Below are 19,531 nucleotides of genomic sequence, written 5' to 3' on the forward strand. Positions count from 1 at the left end.
TAGTCTATCACATTTTTCTTTGAGAAAAGGGAACACTCAATTTGAAAGTGCTATCTCTTTCTGTGAATCTCTCCTTCGAGTGTCTTATTTATTAGAACTTATCAACTATGTCAGAAGACTCACGTCTCCTCGTAAAACTGATGGCTTTGAATGGCTAACACAAAGGCTTTTCAAGAGGATGGGGAGGTATTCAGAAACAGTGACCATCACGCGCGCACACACACACACACACACACACACACACGCGCGCGCGCGCGCGCTTTCGTGTTGCCACAATCCCCTATTTCCTTTTACTCTCCGCCAAAGTAGGAGGTCCGATTTTAAGTAAGTGCTTTGGCTTTGAGCTAAGCTGCCTGGATTCAATTCCTGTCTCCACTACTAACTATCCGAGTGACCTTGGTAAGTTGATTAACTCCTCCATGCCTCAGTCTCCTAATTTGTTAAAATAAGTATCAGTTAGCTGTTGTATGCACCGAATTATCCCAAAGTCCAGTGGTGTAGAACTATAGCTATCTCTCAGTGCTTATGAGCCTTGAGATAGGCCAGTTCTGCAGCTCTTCGCTGAGCTCTCTTATCTGTCTGCGGGCTGGCTGCCCAATGGCTGATCCAGGAGTGGGCTTGACAGGGGCAACTCCAGTGAGTTCTCTCTGCTCCACGTGTCTCATCCTCCAGCAGGCTAGTCCAGGTGTGTTGTCACGACCGGGGCGCAGGTGAAGACAGCCTGGAACCCCACCAGGCCTCTTGAGTCCAGGCTCAGAACCGGCACATTTTCGTTGGTATAACTATGTGACGGGAAGGAACCCAGATCCGAGAAGTGGAAAAACAGACTCTGTCTCTTAAGGGGCCTCGATGCAAAGTCATCTGGCAAAGGGCATGAGTACGGGGAGAGGTGAACAATCTGGGGCCATCATAGCAAGCCAGCAGGCACAGGAGCTCAGCAGTCACAGATGAGTGGGGTGTTCCAGGGACCGAATGAGTTAATGCATGTGAAGTAGGGTCTGGCACATCACAGATACACAGAGGTGCTAGATTTATTAGTAGGAGGAGAATTACCTAGCTACAGTGATGTGGGTAGAAGTACCACCCACAAGCTGAAGTCCCATCGTATCTGAAAGGGATTCCTATTTTCCTTTTCTCTTTTTGTGCGATTCCAGTGGGTGCCTCTGTCCATCCCACCACTGCCTCTTCCCCACATCCCTGGCCGGAAGAGTTTAGCTTCTGTTCCTTCTGTGATAATCCAAGGTCTCTTGTCAACCACACGAGGCGGGCAAAACCTATGAGTTCTCTGTTATTTCCGGCTGGGCTTTCCCGTATCTGTTATTTTCTTCTGAGAGCATGAGTTATTAGGGTAGGAGAACCCCCATGTTGTCCTCCGTCTCTGTCTAACCTTTGTTCTGATTGGTTCGGTGCAAAGTGGGCAGCAAGTGTGGGAAGTGTCTGGAAGGAATCATCTAATCTGAGATTCTTAACTCAGCCACCTGAGGCCCTTCTTCCCGAAACCTTCTTGCGGTGAAGCCAGTGAAGAATGTTTGGGAATATAGTCATCTGGGGGAAATACTTGGTTCTTTGGGATTATTATGGAGTAGACTTCCCCTCTCTGGGTTCCAAACTTCGGTATTTCCGTTGAAGGAAGCCAGCATATCGGAAATGCAAAGTCCATTCTGCGTTTGAATGGCCACTTCCACGCCTGTGAAAGCGGATTCAGTAGCGCCCCTGCTATCAGCTCAGGGCTTTTACTCTTGCCTTCTTCATTCTTTGGTTTTACCAGAGGTCTTTTCTGGAATAATTGTTCTGGAAAAGGGGAAGGAATTCTACTGTGGAAGCCTAGAATAGAGATCATACCTGCAAGAGGTCAGTGACACAGGTGTAGCTAGCAGATTGGGAGTGAAAAGGTAGTGAAACCTCATGCAGCTGGGAAATCAGAACTAGTATGTTTTTAAAAATCTCTGGTGGAGCTCTATATGCAAAAAGAGGTAAGACATATGCCCTGGCTAACATGCCAGCAGAAGATGGAACCAGAAACCCAAGAACTAGGGCCACGTCTTAGTTTACTCCGGCTGCTGTAACAAAATATCATAGACCAGGTGGCTTCAACAAGAGACGTTTATTGCTCACAGTTCTGGAGGCTGGGAAGGCCAAGATCAAAGTGGTGGTAGATTTAGTGTCTGGTGAGAGCCTGCTTCCTGGTTTGGGGACCATCGTGTGCTCACGTGGCCTTTCTTCAGCTTATGCTTGTGGACAGAGGGAGATGTCTCTGTCTTCTCTTCCTATGAGAGTCTCACGCTTGTGATTTCATCCAAACCTAATCCCATCACAATGGGGGTTAGGGATTAAACACATGAATTTTGAGGGGACGCAAACACTCAGCTCACAACCATGTGAATTCTACAGGAAAACTCCATAGCTTTGAACGCACCGTAGCTCCAAATGTGTATTTTCATTCCATCCATCCAGACCCTGCCTTGTTGCTCATTCCTTTCCCTGTTTCTGCCAGAGAGCCTGAAGTCATAGTATTGCATTATTTTAATTCATGTTTTGGTGATCACCTTCAAAGCAATCCATTAGTTAAAAAAAAAAACACAAGAATTAAAGAAGGCTGTGTTTCCTCAATGGTCTTAAACCCCGTGTTAGTCTTTTTGCTATATCCCTCTTGCTTCCTTTTAGGTGTTGGCCCTTGGCCCTGTGATTATTTTGATTATTTGATTATTTGTGAGTATAAACAATATTAGGTGGTCTTCTTTTTCCAGTTTTTACGAGGCCTTCAGGGTAACCACTCCATCTCTGTCTTGCACCATCGGATGTAGATTATAGGCACGCTCCACTGAAGGTGTTTTTGCATACCGGAGGTTTTGACTGCAATCCAATTGTTGGTGCGGACCTGGAACATCATAACAGAGACACCTGCACTGTCAGTGTATCCACAGCAGCCTATGCAGGCTGAACAGGAGCCAAAGAGAGGGGACATTTGGAGAAAAGTAACAAAGGTCATAAATCTATGGCTTGATTAGCAGTTAGATATGAATTCCCCTGAAATTATAGAAATCATAGGTTTGGAATTCAAGTCATCGTGGGAATCAGCATAAAGCAGCGATCATTGTCTGCTACTAAAAAGTGAGGGGAGGAAAGAAACTCTCCCCTCCCAGCCCAGCCAGCCGTTGGCCTAGGTCCTCTCTGGCAGGATGGAGACTGGGATGGGGTGAGAGAGGCCAGGTGCGCTTCTCAGGGTCGTGCCTCCTCACCACCTCATTCACTGCCCTCTCCGTGGCCCTTCTCTCTAGGCAAGTGTGACCTGAGTTTGAATGTCATTTCAGGTGTTCTCTACGGGCCAGCAGGTGCTTCCTACGATGTCAGGCTGGGTTCCGACCCTGCTTTAGGAATTGAGCCAGCTGTGTGCTCTTGGAGACGTCCTTGTACGACATCCCTCTCCCTCATTCCCCAACACATGACCTGCACAGACCCCACCGCCTGGAGCTCATTTGAGCATCGGATTAGTCAGCACCAGGAGGGAGTCCCATTGTCCGGAACACCGTCTATGGGAGGGGAAAGCGGTGCTTCACCGAGAAGCCCAAGGTCACAGAAAAAATCCTTTCTGCAATCAGAAAGGAAAACGTCAGTGCAATCCTGTCTTTCATGTAGACACTTGCTGTTTTATCTTGATAGAAATAAAAGCCCACTGAGATTTTTGTGTCTTCTGTAGGACGAATGAAACCTGAGGGCAGATTGGGTCTTAGAATGGCTGACTGCCTTCTTTTGCCGGAGATGGGAGCAGCCGCCATTTGTTTCTAAATGCAGCCGTTACTTCTGAACTCCAACCTTCTAGGTTTTTCCTTTCCTTGAAACTACTGAGCACGTCTGAAGCATTGCCTTCCCTTTTTTTCCCCCCTTCCAGGGCTCTTTGCTTCCTCTGATGCTTTCAGATGTTTAGACTTCAGTTTCGCAGACACTTTTTTTTTTCAATCTGTCCCTATCCATCCGAGATTGACATTGGACTATACTTTGCCCCGAAGTACCTAAAGATAGCTCCACTGAAGCTATTCTTGCTCTGATTACCAGTTTTTTTACTCAGCAGATCCAATACTTTGGGACATTTTGCTATTTCTTAGGCCAAAGCTATGGGATTTTCCTTATTGGCAGATGTCCGTGGGATAGGCTACACTTTATTATTACGAGATCAATAATTGTTTGGTTGCCAGAGCCCAAGTCTCTGGTGAGAAATAATTCACCTTGGCTGTGTCACCTTAGCTGTGGTGGGCTGATGTAGCAAGTAGAGAATTAATTACATTTTCATATACATTATTACTCCTCAATATGCATATGTTCTTGTAACAATTTGAAATGAATGCATCCTACAGGCACTTGGCTGTGTCCTATTTGATACTTGGAAATTAATTATTTAGGCTGGTTTCATTTTTCCTGATGGTGTTACTTCTGCATTTATTTTTACAGAGTTAAAAAAAAAAAAAGAGCTTCCAATAAAACTCTCTTGACAAAGGAAGAAAAAAATTACCACATTTGAGGGAATATATCAAGTTAAGTGTGAAGGCATGACTACTCTTTTAATGTATTCATACCTACAAATTAAATTACTAAGGGTTTTTGGTACAATAATGTCCTTTCGCACCTTCATTTTTTCTGGCATGAGACAGAATTAATTGACCACCTGTCCACACTAATGTATAAAGAGTGACATCCCCAATGTTTGAATGCTAATTATTTTAGAGGCTTTATGTAGTAAGAAAAAAAGTCCCAACAATCTAAAGCAAATACTACCATTTCCAGTAGGAAATAGGTCAGACCTAATATTAGAGCCACATTTGAGCCTCATTCACACCAGGGCTGCAGAAAGTAGTGTGTCCATAAATTACTATTACTTTCGTTATTGTGGTTTTAGCCGCATTCCTGAATGCCTAATTTTGATCTTACGTTTGATACTGAGCCAGATTCGTCAAGTGTCTGATCTGCAGTTTATAAGCCATTGTTTGCTTTTGAGAACAATTAAATTCTGCTGTGGTTTGTGCTTGTAGTTATCGAAGCAGAGTCTTGCTCCCTCCTTGGAGGGTTTTGAGTCAGCAGTGGACTAGATTCTGTTTCCATTAATGTTGAGTCTTATTATAGCGTCAAGAGAAACTTCTCTCGATGTTATGGAAAAACAACAGCCTCCAGTGACCAAGTCTGTGCCATATGTCAGGTTCTGTGTTAAGCCCTTTACATGTATTTATTTCTATGAAAAACAAATGAATTCGCATTGACACACCCACTTTAAATTAGCAAACTGAGGCTTGGAGAGTGTACATTATTTTCTCAAGATTCCATAGCTGTAACTGGAATTAAATCCTAGTCTCTCTGATCCCAACCAAAGTCGATGTTTTCAACCACTGTATTAAGTGACTACTTTCTTTTTTCTTTTATGGAATCATGTTCCAAGGATTGGGCTCAGCCATATGACTTGAGATAATAGGCAATAGTTTTTTCATGCTGTGTATTCATGTTTTCCTTTTTCTCCCTTGTCCCTTTTAATTTAGTGTCATTACTCTATGAAGAAAGCAGCCTCCTTTCTTGGGATTGGTACAGAGAATGTTTGCTTTGTGGAAACAGATGGAAGGTAATGGGGACAGGATCCGGAAGCCTGGTGGGCGGAGGGGGAATTCATACTTTTTTAAAAAGCAGTACCAATGTCTGTTCACTACTAAACATAACTGAACATCTCAAATCTGTGTCTCTTAGAGGTAAAATGATACCTGAGGAACTGGAGAAGCAAATCTGGCAAGCCAGAAAAGAGGTGAGAGGGGAGAAAAAGAGGGAAGGAGAACGTAGGCATGTGTCTGGATACAAAGGAGAGAATTGCAGCAGCCGGACCCGTTTCTGTGTGTGGGAGAGAGAAGAGAGCTGGTTCTGGATAGCACTAAAATAGGGAAACTCATTTACAGATGTTCTATTTCCAGGTGCTTGGCTGTCCATGTTCTGTGCAGCTTCTCAGATGTTCTCATTCCCAGGTGGCTGGAGCCTATTAAAACACTGACATCACCATATTCTGGATTCTTGCCTCGAATAGCCTTCAAAGAAGAGCCCAGCCTCTCCAGCAGGACCCCTGTAGCCACTCTCCTACCTAACTACTGCCTGAGAATTCTATAGGCCAGACCAGTTGTCTCTGGGTTGCAGTCAATGATTTTGATTTCTTGAGCAATCTGCCCTCCCAGGTTGCTTCCACACAAAGCCATGGCATACCCATCACCTTATTTGGGGTATGGGCCTAGTATTTCAGCTCTGGCAGAATGCCCTCCCTTCCTTAGCTGCCAGAATATGTTAAAGCTGACATACCCATTGCTGGGAAGGCAAGGCCTGCCCCCCTCACCTGCCATATTCCAGCCAAGGCTGGCCCTGACACCTGCTTTTTGGGGGCGTGGTTGTCTTGGTGGCCGCCATCTTGCTTCTTGGACCCAAAGCCTGCTGGGTTAGGTGCACCTGCTTCATTGCTTCCCTCCCATCCCACCACAGCTCTCGCTGCTCTTGGAGCTTCAGACTATTCCCCTGTGTTTCCAGAATGTAGCGACGGCATCAGGTTTGCAACTGCTGTAGCTGCTGAAAACCAGAAAGCCCAGCCTTGAGCTGGGATAGAAGGATCTCCTCATACGAGTTCACACTCTAGGAAGGATAGGCTCTTTATTTGTATTTTTTATTTTAATCCTTTTCTGTTATTTTACTCTTCACATTTTTTTTAATTTTTTTTTCAACGTTTATTTATTTTTGGGACAGAGAGAGAACAGAGCATGAACAGGGGAGGGGCAGAGAGAGAGGGAGACACAGAATCGGAAACAGGCTCCAGGCTCTGAGCCATCAGCCCAGAGCCCGACGCGGGATTCGAACTCACGGACCGCGAGATCGTGACCTGGCTGAAGCCGGACGCTTAACCAACTGCGCCACCCAGGCGCCCCCACATTTTAAATTTTTCCTAAAAACCACCTTATCACCAGAGCATACTTGCTCATTGCATTTGGGTTGAAATTCTGTACTTAAAAATTCTGCCTTTACTACAGGTGTACTGGCTTTAGTTGTGTGTCCTTAGATCTATATTTATCTTTTTGTTTAACATTTTGATGACAAGTGGGCTTGATAGCTGTCTGGTGAGACAGATTATCAGATTTCATTCACTCTCAGGTAAAATTCTATATGACAACCTGCTTGTTCTTCTGTGAGCCACAGATATTGTGTTCTAATTTTATCCTTTTCCCCCTAGTTTTATCTTTTTCTACATACGTTCCTATCAAAGAGAACTTTGTTTATGTCGTTAATGCTTGTCTGGGGGCGGGGGGGGGGGCACGGAAGATCGATTGTGCTTTCCGTATGGTTCATAGAATTCCTTCCTTCCTCCTTCCCCACTCTCTTTTCACTCTTTCTTTCTTTCTTGAATTTTAAACTTTTTATTATGGAAAATTGCAAATATATAAAACCTAATATAATGAGCCTCTCTATACCCGTCATGCAACTTTGAAATTGTTAGCTTCTGCTCTGTTCTGTCTACACCCCACCCCCTTCCACTACCGCTAGATTAGTTTGAAGCCCGTCTCACACATCGTATCATTTGATCTAGAAATAGTTCAGTATATCTGTAAAAGGTATATACTCTCTCTTTATTAAAAAAGAACACACACACCATTACAAGAAATAATTTCTTAATATTATCAAATTTTCACTCTATATTAAAATTTCTCCTATTGCATTTTTTAAATAGTTGGCATGTTTGAATAAGGATTCAAAGTCCATATGTTGCATTTGGTTGATTCATCACACAAATCTTTTCTAATCTGTAGCTTACCCCTCCTCCTTTTTTCTCTCCCTGCAATTGATCTGTTGAAGAAACCAAGTTTTTTATCCTGTAGGGTTTTCCACGTTGTGGTTTTTGTCGATCACATCAAGAATTTGAGAATCTAAGTGTTCCCTTCCCTATACAATCCATCTGTTCTCTATATTCCCTGTAACTTGACAGTGAGATTTTGAGAGTCAGTGAGACTTAGGTTGGAATTTTTACCAGGAAGGCTTCTTCACAGGTGGGGTTTTGTCCTTGAGTCGGGACACATCTCCTGTCTCTTTTTGTGCTGCCATTGATCCGTGGGTTCTGGTATTATTGGTCCATCAGTTACAGACGTCTGCTTCGGCTTCTCACCCCATGAATTTTGCTGCCATGGATGATCTCTGTCCACACCCATTATTTCCTTAGGTGATGTTCTAATTCATTCCCTTGTTCCTCCTTCATTTAATGGCAGGCTTACTACCATAAAGAAAACCTTCCCTCACTCCTCTTTGGTTTCCCAAGAGGAACCGTTGGCACAGTGAGGGCAGGATAAAGGTTTTATTCTTTCTCCTTGTTTACCGGTTTTCATATTAATGAGTTAGTTGCCTAGCATCCCCTAAAGATAGCCAAAGCGACTTTTCTTCTTTAATATCATGAAGGATGCATGCTCTAGCATATTTGATGGGTTTTATTCTGCTTCAGTCATTAGTACTTTCATTGTTCAAATTTTTGCTTGTTTCGACAATGAAAGTACATGAAAATTGACATATCCTGAAGTTGAGAACTTGAAAAGACGAGTTTTGAAAAAGTGAAAATCGCTTTAGGGACATTTAAGAGTAGGGCGATGGGGTGAGAGTGGGTATGTTTCCTCAGTTTTCTTTCAAGTTAGTTAAAACTTGAGTCTGGATTCACCGAGGACAAACCTTGTGTCTGTTCTGAGATAATACCTGGCGATTAGCTTCTTTTTCCAGTAGCTTCAGACCTTGCTCTTCTGTTTCAAGCTTTTAACTTGTGTTGCTACAGATGTGGGGCCAGCGCGTCAATTTTTTTTCTGCTGGGATTCAGTTCCCCGGCCCACCACAATCCATTAAAAATCTGTTGAGCAGTGACCTTTATTTGACGCCATTACAAAGATGCTGAAAACCACAGGAGCATCAGAAGTTCTTATGAAAAGATCAAACTCGTATAACCACTGGATATTCGAAAGTGCTTTTGTGTACGAGTGTTTTCAGTGACAAACTTTCGTAGGGAATACACCTCATCAGCAGCACGCAATCAACCCTGTTCCCACTGAATTTTCTCACTGATAGCTTGAGATATGAGAAAGGGGGAAAAAAATGGAAGGTTAAATCCAGATTGCAAAAGTTTAATTTCTGGGCCTGATATTTATAGCTAGATTGTTAAAAAGGTGAGGAAAACTCATTAATAGGCTATAATAGCCTGCAAAGGTATTTTTTCACAACTGTTCAGGGTGTCATAGGGTTTATAAGGAACAGTCCAAACATGAAAGGCACCTTAAGTGCTTTTAGGAAATTACTTTTTCTCTTAATGATTGATGTAAATCTGGTCTCATTTTATTTAGGTCACCGACATGATAAAGACATAATCTGTTGGTAGTTGATCACAGGGAAGAATTCCTAAAGCCTATGGTTCCCCAGGGTCTCTATCCCCTACTGGCCCTGCTCTAACAGGTTTGGATGCACTGGATTCCGTGTGTCACCAGTGTCTCCCCCGATGGCAAATGGAGTCATTGTGTACCATCACTTTGTTTCCCGTGCATCTCAATTTAAAGAGGTGGACCAAGTGTCTTTGCTCTGCTTCTCTTTCCACTGAGAAGTAACGTCCTTCTGTCGAAGGTCAGCTAAATGGGAATGAGTCAGGTTCAGCCGGAACACCACCTGACATTAAATGGGACGTAAGAACAACTGAACTTCAAGATAAAACAGAGAAAACTATGACTCCATCCTAAATGGAGGTAAAATTACTTTTATAGGCAGTAAACGTTCTTGTCACTTGTTCCTCAGGAGCTCTAGAATCTTCGGATTCTCCCTGCTTCCTCCACCCCTACTTCTGTCTGCAAATTTTCCCTCCCAAGCCACTTCCACAGTGAGCAGAGCCTCTTTGCTGACATACGGGGATGAATCTATGAGGTAGACAACCTCATGTGCTTCCCTCTATCTGGCTGCTCTGAAGTTCCTTTATGGGGCCAGGGCATCTGGCTTGCTTGGCTGCAATCGCCATTCATCTCTGCGTGTGTTCCCACAGTCTCCCTCCCCCACCCCATTTCCCTCGGGCACCTGTTCGCTCTACACGATGTAGCCACGGGCTGTATGAAGAGGCATAATCACGGTAGGAGTGATGCAGGTTCTCTTTTCTAGCACTTTCTAATGGGTTTCTCTGTGGGGCACCCATCTTGGCAAGTGTCTCCCAGTGAGGTTACTTTATCCCCTCGGATACCACTTTGTACCCGAGCACACACTCCTTGTTTTGTAGCTCTGCTTACCCTACAAAGTGACAGGCAGACAGGCCTCCACGGTTTGCCCCTGGAGCTGCCTGTTTTCCAGTCGTCCTCCTGGTTATTTTGTGGAGGCGCAACAACGCGGGCACCCAGGCCCCAGTGACATGCCCCCAAAAGGGGTTAGCGATCGCACAGAATGCCAGCCTGCCACCGGGCAGAGCATCCTCACTTTCCGTGTGGGAAATCTGAGAGCGTAAAATACTACGGAAAGAAAATGAGAATAAAAAGGGTTACGATGAGTATCAAGTTGGGACCAAGGACGCCTGCTGTCACAGCGTTGTCCCAGTTTCCCTGACCTCTCTGGGACGAGGTTGCGGAGAAGTTGAAACGCACGCTGCGGGAGTGGTCACCTCCGACGGGACCCCGTAGATCTCTGGATGTATAACCATTCTGTTTACCAACCTGCTACAGGACAAACGTAGTGGTGATGGTGACAGTTCTTGTCTGTGGGTCCTCCTCACAGGGAGCAGCTCCGTTTCTCGTCTGTGCCACCTCTGGGACCACCGTGCTGGGAGCCTTTGATCCTCTGGATGAAATAGCGGACATCTGTGAGAGGCACGGCCTCTGGCTTCACGTGGATGTAAGTGCATGTGTCTGTACCCGTTGGTTCAACCTCCTCGTCTGTTTGCCGCTGCGGTGGGATGTCTTTTATGTTCTCAGAAACTAGACGTGAGGTCCCAGCTACTTTCATTTGTGCATTTCTTTCTTTAAAAAAGTTTTTTTTAATGTTTATTTATTTTTGAGAGAGAGAGAGAGAGAGAGACAGAGTGTGAGCGGAGGAGCGGGGGGAGCAGAGAGAGAGAGAGAGAGGGAGACACAGAATCCGAAGCAGGCTCCAGGCTCTGAGCCGTCAGCCCAGAGCCCGACGCGGGGCTCGAACTCATGAACCGCGAGATCCTGACCTGAGCCGAAGTCGGACGCTTAACCGACTGAGCCCCCCAGGTGCCCCAAGCGTATATTTCTAAGTAGGGGAAATATATATGTCATTTTCCATAAGGTAATAAAGGAGAAGATGCCAAGACTTGGTGTAAATTTTGGTTTTGCTTTCCAGATTCTATTTTCTTTCCTCTTCTCCCATGAACCATTTCCTCTGGTCCCTTCAATCTAGTACTGTCGTGATGCAGGTGTGGTATGAGGGGCACATTGAACTACAGAATCAAGAGACTTTGACTTTGGGTTCTAACTGGTCTCTTCTTCATTGTGACCTCCCCCGTTTGGGCTTTGGTTTCATTTATAAAGAGGGAGATAGCTGATGTGGTCTGTGAGGTATCTTCTAGCTCTGAAATGACATGATTCCAATCAGCCGGAAAATGCAAAAAGCTGCATTACATAATTGCCTGCTATAATTACAGCGGGTTTTGTCTGGATCCCTCGTAGATAATTATTTGAGAGGGACTGAGATAACTTGCATTCTTCATAATTTTCTAACTTAAAGAATGGACTTTTTTCCCCCTAATTAATTTTGTAAGTCCTGGGGCTCTTCATAATACATTTTCCCTTAATTAAAGGTAACTCTTCAAATTCTACTAATCCAGGGTTAATCATTTGAATTCAGCCGGTTCTGAATGCTTGTCGAGCTTTTGGTTTTCCTTTTCTTTTTATAAAACGAGGAGTTAATTAGTTTGATTCAACCTAATAGAAGTGATGGTTGAACATACTGATGACACCATAGGGAACTTTCTTCTGGCAAGTGAGTGATTCATATCCTCCTTAGCAGAAAAATAAAGAACGCTATTTTTGACTTTCTGAACGGAAGGTAACTAAGCATTTGGGGGATATACCTACACACAATTTTATAGTTTGCATGATTTTATGCTTTCAAAGTACAGTGCCTGTGTTACAGAGAGAATTTTTCAGCAGCTCAAGGCTTTCATTAAGCATACGCTAATATTTGCTAAGCAGCAGTAATGTAAATCTCGCTAGAGTCACCGGCTCTATTAGTATGCCGATGGCAATGCTTCAGGTAGATTATTTGTGACTTTAAGTGGGATTGTCGCATTTGTCCTTGTTCACATTTCAGCTTTTATCTTATTGATTTTCATAGACTTAGGAGCATAATAATACATTCCGTCCTAAAAGATAATATGAAGTGAGTACTTTGTGACTGTGGAAATGCGGGGGAAAAATCAAGTATATCAGCAGTTATACTTAAAAATTCCGTTCTCATAAAAGAAACATCAAATATGGATTATGTAGTTTAGGGAAAGCAGAGCAAGTACAGCAGTTTCTAAATTGGGAGTGAGATTAAAGACTTAAGAGAGGCTCAGAGAGAATTGTGATTTATAAGTATGAATGAAAACCTCCCTAGATTTTCAAAAAAAAGAAAAAAAGAAAAAAAAAGAAGGTTGACATTTTTTAAGGAAACACTCTTATAAGAGTCTTTAAGCCACACAAATTACTTGATTTGCACCTAGTAGACATCTAGTAATATTAGACAAGTTGGACTACGGTTTATCTGGCCTGTTAACGAGATTAGCTCCCGCACTGACACAGTGTTCACTCATGCTTTAATATCCCAGGCTGGGAGTACCCCGGGTGGTCAGTGGGTTAAGCGTCCCACTCTTGGTTTCAGCTCAGGCTGTGATCTTGCGGGTCATGAGTTTGAGTCCTGCACCGGGCTCTGTGCTGACAGTGCAGAGCCTGCTTGGGATTCTCTCTTTCCCTCTCTCTCTGCCCCTTCCCCAGTATCACTGTTTTTCTCTCTCTCTCTCTCAAAATAAATAAATAAACTTTAAAAATATCACAGGCTGGATGTAATGGAATACTACATTATATCGTTATAATAATCATATTGAATCTGTTGATAAAATTTTATAAAGGGGGGGGGTGCCTGGTTAGCTCAGTCTGTTAAGCATCTGACTCTCGATTTCAACTAAGGTCGTGATCTCATGGTTTGTAGGATTGAGCCCCGCATCGAGCTCTGCACTGACAGCACGGTGCCTGCTTGGGATTCTCTCTCTTTCTGCCCCTCTCCCTCTCTCTCTCTCTCTCTCTCTCTCTCTCTCTCTCTTTCAAAATAAATAAGGTTTAAAAAAAAACTGAAAAAGAACTGTAAAGAATTTTTGCATTTTTTAAATGTTTGTTTATTTTTGAGAGTGGGGGGAGGGGCAGAGAGAGAGGGGGGACAGAATCTGAAGCAGGCTCCAGGCTCTGAGCTGTCAGCACAGAGCCTGACACGGGGCTTGAACTCCCAAATGGTGAGATCATGACCTGAGCGGAGGTCAGATGCCCAACCGACTGAGCCACCCAGGTGCCCCTAAAACAAATTTTTTTTTTAAATAAAGGAGCATGTAGCTGATCTCGAAGAAACTTCATATACCATGGATAGTTTATTAACTTTAAAGATAAAAATTAGCAGTAACTTTTTAGATAAAAATTGCAGTAATTACTTCGGCCTGTCTGAAATTTTCTGTAAAATATTTTTTTAAACCCTAGAAAATACTAAAAACAGTCACCCTCTCTCTTTCTTTTTTACAAATGCAATCATTGCCCTTGAGGGTGTTCTATACAACCTCCTTGCCCTGCATAGATGACATATGTTGTTAATTCCAAGATCCACTTACTTTGTTTCCGTTTTAATGCGTCGGAAGTTGGTATGTTGATGTCATTTTTTTCTTTTCTTTCCTGGTGGCACACAAAAGGTGGTGACTCTTCCCTTTGGTAGTGCCTTACATTTGGTTAATTATAGTGTATTTTTACACAACTGCTTAAGGAAAACTTCCGTGTTTTGGCAGTTGGTATCTCTGGCACTATCCTTCCTCCAGGACGGCAAATGCTGCTGTACCCTCTGCCTCAGACTAGAAGAACCGTCTGGTCTGGCCCTTCTCTGAAACAGAGGCCCTGGATACTGCATGATTTCCCATCCCAGCCAAGCGTGCTGGGGTGTCTTACCCACTCTTCATTCTCAATCCCAGGGGAGGTAGTAAACACTGCACCTATTTAACATCAGGGGCTTTAGAAGCTGCCGGATCTCAATTCCGCCCTTGCCTCCACCTCCCTGTCCAGATTGGTCTTGCTATTAATTTCTTAACCAATTAATCAAAGGGAATAACATACACGAATGCCGATGCCTAGGGGCACATATACCACAATGTTTATAGCAGTGCTTTCAACAATAGCCAAACTATGGAAAGAGCCTGAGTGTCCATCCACTGATAAATGGATAAAGAAGATGGGGTTTATATATACAATGGAATACTACTTGGCGATGAGAAAGGGTGAAATCCTGCCATTTGCAGCCACGTGGATGGAACTGGAGGGTATTATGCTAAGTGAAATAAGTCAGAGAAAGGCAGGTATCATATGTTTTCACTCATGTGGAACTTGAGAAACTTAACAGAAGACCATGGGGGAAAGGAAGGGGTAAAAATAGTTTCAAACAGAGAGGGAGGCCAACCATAAAAGACTCTTAAATACAGAGGACAAACTGACGGGGGGGGGGGGGGGGTAGGGGAGAGGGGAAATTGGGTGATGGGCATTGAGGAGGGCACTTGCTGGGATGAGCACTGGGTGTTTCATGTAAGTGATGAACCACAGGAATCTACCCGCGAAACCGAGAGCACACTGTATGTTCACTGTATGTTAGCTAATCTGACGATAAATTATATATAAAAAGGTAAAGAGAAAAATATTAAGTAACATGGTAACTGTGGAGCCTAACATGTAGTAATAGCTCAGTAAATGACGGTCCTCACTTAGATGCAAAACCGTCATCATTTAGGCAGTTGGTTTGATGTTTTTGCAAGTTTGGGGTTGGGAGTTCAGAAAGTGAAGCAAATAAAAGCAGGACAGTGCCCGGAGGGGTGTTGTTCTTCTCCCGTCAGCTCTTTTGAGGACTAAGCCTGAGGAGGAGCTGTTCCCGGCCCTGCCAAGCCACTCTGAACCATGGAGCTAACGCCTTGAAAGAGTTCATGTGATTTTATTTTTATTTATTTTGAGGATAGCAGAGAGAGAGCACAAGTGGGGGAGGGACAGAGAGGGAGGGAGAGAGAGAGAGAGAGAGAGAGAGAGCGAGCAGTCTTCACACCGTCAGCACAGAGCCCAACATGGGGCTCAAACTCACGAACTGTGAGATCATGACCTGAGCTGAAATCCGATGCTTAGCTGACTGAGCCACCCAGGTGCTCGAAGTTGATGTGATTTCAAAACTTCCTCGCCCCTCACTAGGATTGTGAGAATTTGTTTAATTTGGGGGGAGGAAAAGGAGGCAGAGGGTGGTGCAGGAGACGGGAAGGTGTTCGAATGTGGTGTGTGAGGCTCCTGAACTCACCTCCTTCCATCACTCTCCGCTCCGCACACTGTCTTCTACCATTTGGCCCTAAGCTAGGATGTTATCCTGAAGCAGGAATGGGCTTTGGCTCCCGGATCTCACCTACCACCTCTGAACCTTAGTTTTTCCATTAAAAATTTTGAGGAAATAATGGCTCCATTCTCAATGCAGTGTGGTGTGGTCTAGATAACCATGGAGGGCAGTCAACATGGCCCAAGTTGGTGCCCTCATATTCCCTCACAACCATTACCCTTCCATACTCTGCAAATTAAAACTTAGCAGTCTGCTCAATTTCAAGGACCAGACTGACTTCATTATTTCTCATGTGGATTCTTCCTCCCCCCGCCCCCCCACCGGCCCTCAGCAGCCCCCCCCCCCACTCCTGGCTCCAGACTTCCTGTCTGTGGGGTTTCCTTCCATTTCCTAGTCTCAGCTGTCTTCTCCTTTGCTCATAATGTTTACGTCTCCTGTGGACATCTTCCCTAAGTCCCAGGCTTCCTTTCTCCCACCCTTCAAACATTTTTGATTTGCAAATACTTCTGAAAACTGTTTGGCTGAAAAGATCTAATGAATGGGATCCACCTAGCCCTTCCTAGTTGGCTTTGAGTTCCTGTGTACCCCTCTACCCACCCTGTCAACTGTGCTCTTTATTATTCAGAATGCCAGCCGTCAGCCCGTACCTCATTATCAACCCTGGCATGTTGTGTGTGGGAGAATGCCAGCATTGCAAAGGATATTGTCTCTTTTCCTCTTAAATACAGAGGACGAAACTGTGGTTGCCAGACGGGAGGTGGAGAGGGGCGGGTGGGGGTGAAATGGGTGAAGGGAATTAAGAGGCACAAAATTCCAGTTATAAAATAAATAAATCACAGAGATGAAAAGTACAGCATCAGGAATATAGTCAATAATACTGTAATAACGACGTATGGTGACAGATGGTAACTATAGTTGTCGTGGTAATCACTGAGAAATACATAGAATTGTCGAATCACTGTGTTGTACCCCTGAAACGAATGTAACATGGTGTGGCAACTATGCTTCAATAATGGCACTAAAGAATAAAAACATTTCTTCACTGGATTATTTGTTTTTTGGGTGTTGAGTTTGGTACGTTCTTCATAGATTTTGGATACTAACCCTTTATCTGATATGTCATTTGCAAGTGTATGTTATTTGCAAGTATTTTCCCATTTCGTTGGTTGCCTTTTAGTTTTGTTGATTGTTTCTTTTGCTGTGTAGAAGCTTTTTATCTTTTTTTAAATTTTTAAACCTTTATTATGGAGAGAGAGAGAGAGAGAGAGAAAGAGAGCAAGAGAGCAAGAGAGGGGGAGGGGCAGAGAGAGAGGGAGGCATAGGATCTGAAGCAGGATCCAGGCTCTGAGCTGTGAGCACAGCTGTGGGGCTCGAACTCACAAACTGCAAGATCATGACCTGAGCCAGAGTCGGATGCTTAACCGACTGAGCCACCAGGCGCCCCATAGAAACGTTTTCTCTTGAAGAGGTTCCAATAGTTCATTTTTTGCTTTTAATTCCCTTGCCTTTGGAGATGTGTGGTGGGGGTGAGGGGAAAATGGGTGATGGGCATTGAGGAGGGCACTTGTTGGGATGAGCACTGGATGTTGTATGGAAACCATACAGGTTGTCACTCAGGGTTTTCTGTGACAGCGGACTGACAGGCGAATGGCATTGAAATGTTGTTGTGGTTCTATAAATATCTCCACAGGCTTCCTGGGGCGGTTCAGCTTTGATGTCAAGGAAGCACCGCAAGCTCCTGAGAGGCATCCACAGGTAAATGTGGCTTTTCCAGGCCCCGGGCCCCTCGGGTTCAGACAAGGGCATCTGCCTGGATCTTGCACACTCAAGGGACTATGAAAACAGAGACAAAGTCACCGCTTTACTGGAAAGGAAACCAACCCAAACCCCAAACTCCCCCAACTGCTCCAACAAGGCAGCCTGTTGAACACCTGGGTGTGAGTATCACGTGCTACTAATGATCGTAATCTTGCCTCCAGAAGCTACTTATTCCCTCCTTCCCTGTCCGTTTGGTTTTCCGCAACAGAGCCGACTCTGTGGCCTGGAACCCCCACAAGATGCTGATGGCTGGAATTCAGTGCTGCGCTCTCCTCGTGAAAGACAAATCCGTGAGTTTTCCTTTTCCCTCTTCGGGTCTTGGGGCATTACGGAAGGTGAAACCACCGTGTTTTCGGAGGCCTCGCTTTTGCTTACGTTTCGGTGCCTTGACCCAGATACAGTGGAAGGTCTTTGGGAAATGGTGGTGGCGTGAAAAGGAAGACTACAGAGGCTCAGATTTAAAACACACACACACAAAAATCGAGTGTTTCTGCTCAGGTGATTTTGGGGCTTAGCTTTAGGTGTCACATAATCTCATTAGTCACAGCAAAACGGTCTCTCTTGCCCTCATTTGGATTATATTTTAAAACCTCAGTTTTAAACATGGCCAAGATTTTGTTCTCCTTGATTAAGCCTGGGATTGAAGTTATCTTGAAACTTCTGCTCGCTGAGAAAGCGGGACAGATGTGTGTCATACATTAAATTGAATGCTTAATATGCTTAGCTAGGGTTTAACAGCGCATGCATTCGGGAAGATGTTAGTTCCGGGCTGATCACCGAACACTGATTTATTATGGTCTTTGGGAACATTTTGCGTGCGTGTGGGTGTCGGTGTGGCGGGGGGGGGGGGGGGGGGTAGTTAGACACTAGTCTGGATCCCAGCGGGCCAGGTCGCAACGGCGCTGCGGAGGTTCCCCCCTGGCCACCCGTATAAACCCTGTGTTTTTCCGCGGGTAAGACAAGGATTCTTGTGGGAAGTGGCCCAGGCTGGGAAATGCCGCTTCGTTCTTAGAAATGCCTCCTCAAGATATGTGTGCAGCATGTGGGTGATCTTTCTCAGCCATCTGTTTACATTTTTTTTTCCCTTAGGGGGACTCCCTTTGCCAATGCTAAAGTCATTTTCTCTTTTTAAGGAATTTTATTTCAAAGGAAAACCATATTTAAAGTTGAAACCCAGTCTTGCTTGTGCAGACAGTTACACCTCTCTTTCAAGATGAACTGTGACATTTGTATGTCCGCACTCTTTGTGTTTTGAGATGACCGAACAGAATACTGTAGTAGGGGCCAAGGGCAGGCCCACCTAAAATGTGCCCCAGTGGCATATTGATTATTTTGAATGGAAGCCACTTGGGAGTCAGTCAGGGCAAGGACACTCAGGTCCCCTCTGGCCTCCTGAAAACCGAAGACAAATCTCCCACCTGAGAGGTGCCCTCCCTGTAGAAAGAAGTAACAAGACATCCTGACCACCAGAGACAGGAATTGTAAAGCGGAGAAAGCTGTACAAACAAATTGTTACTTTTCTGTTTACTAATCTACTACTCCAACTCAAATTCCACTTAGAATTCCTAACCAGTTAAAATTTCCAAACACGTTTTCTTTATCGTGTCAAGGCTTCACAAATGTATTGTCTCATTGTCTAAAATGTGTAAAAACCGCCTTCGTCATTTGTTTGGGTCGCGATCCCATTCTTCGGCCTCCATGTGCCCATAATAAAACTTTGGTTTTTCTCTCTTGTTAATCTGTCTTCATGGAAATTTAATTCTTTTTTTAAAAAAAATTTTAACGTTTATTTATTTTTGAGAGTGTGAGAGAGAAACAGTACACAGCAAGGGAGGGGCAGAGAGACAAGGAGACAGAATCCGTAGCAGGCTCCAGGCTCTGAGCTGTCGGCACAGAGCCTGACGTGGGGCTTAACCTCACGAACTGTGATATCATGACCTGAGCCAAAGTCGGACCCTTAACCGACTGAGCCACTAGGCGCCCCTAAATGGGAAATGTAATTTAGAGTCCAGTTAGAAGAACCTAGGACTAAGTACAATTTCTTCCTCCCTTTCAGTATCCATCAGAAGCTGCAAAAACCGATTCTGCATGTGGAAATAGAGAT

The 19,531-nt window shown here is 44.3% G+C and overlaps 1 protein-coding gene across 1 annotated transcript in view; it reads left to right on the forward strand.

Annotated features, from left to right (window-relative positions):
* The window catches only part of GADL1 (glutamate decarboxylase like 1), a 138,227-nt gene that overhangs the window by 15,111 nt on the left and 103,585 nt on the right, over nt 1-19,531 (forward strand). Inside the window, exons 6-10 of the mRNA XM_047875748.1 lie at nt 5,523-5,602; nt 5,725-5,779; nt 10,771-10,887; nt 17,300-17,364; nt 17,636-17,717. Of these exons, the coding sequence (XP_047731704.1) occupies nt 5,523-5,602; nt 5,725-5,779; nt 10,771-10,887; nt 17,300-17,364; nt 17,636-17,717 (399 nt within the window). The remainder of the gene's footprint in view (nt 1-5,522; nt 5,603-5,724; nt 5,780-10,770; nt 10,888-17,299; nt 17,365-17,635; nt 17,718-19,531) is intronic.

Source organism: Prionailurus viverrinus, chromosome C2 (assembly GCF_022837055.1).
Source record: "Prionailurus viverrinus isolate Anna chromosome C2, UM_Priviv_1.0, whole genome shotgun sequence".
Lineage (NCBI taxonomy): Eukaryota > Metazoa > Chordata > Mammalia > Carnivora > Felidae > Prionailurus > Prionailurus viverrinus.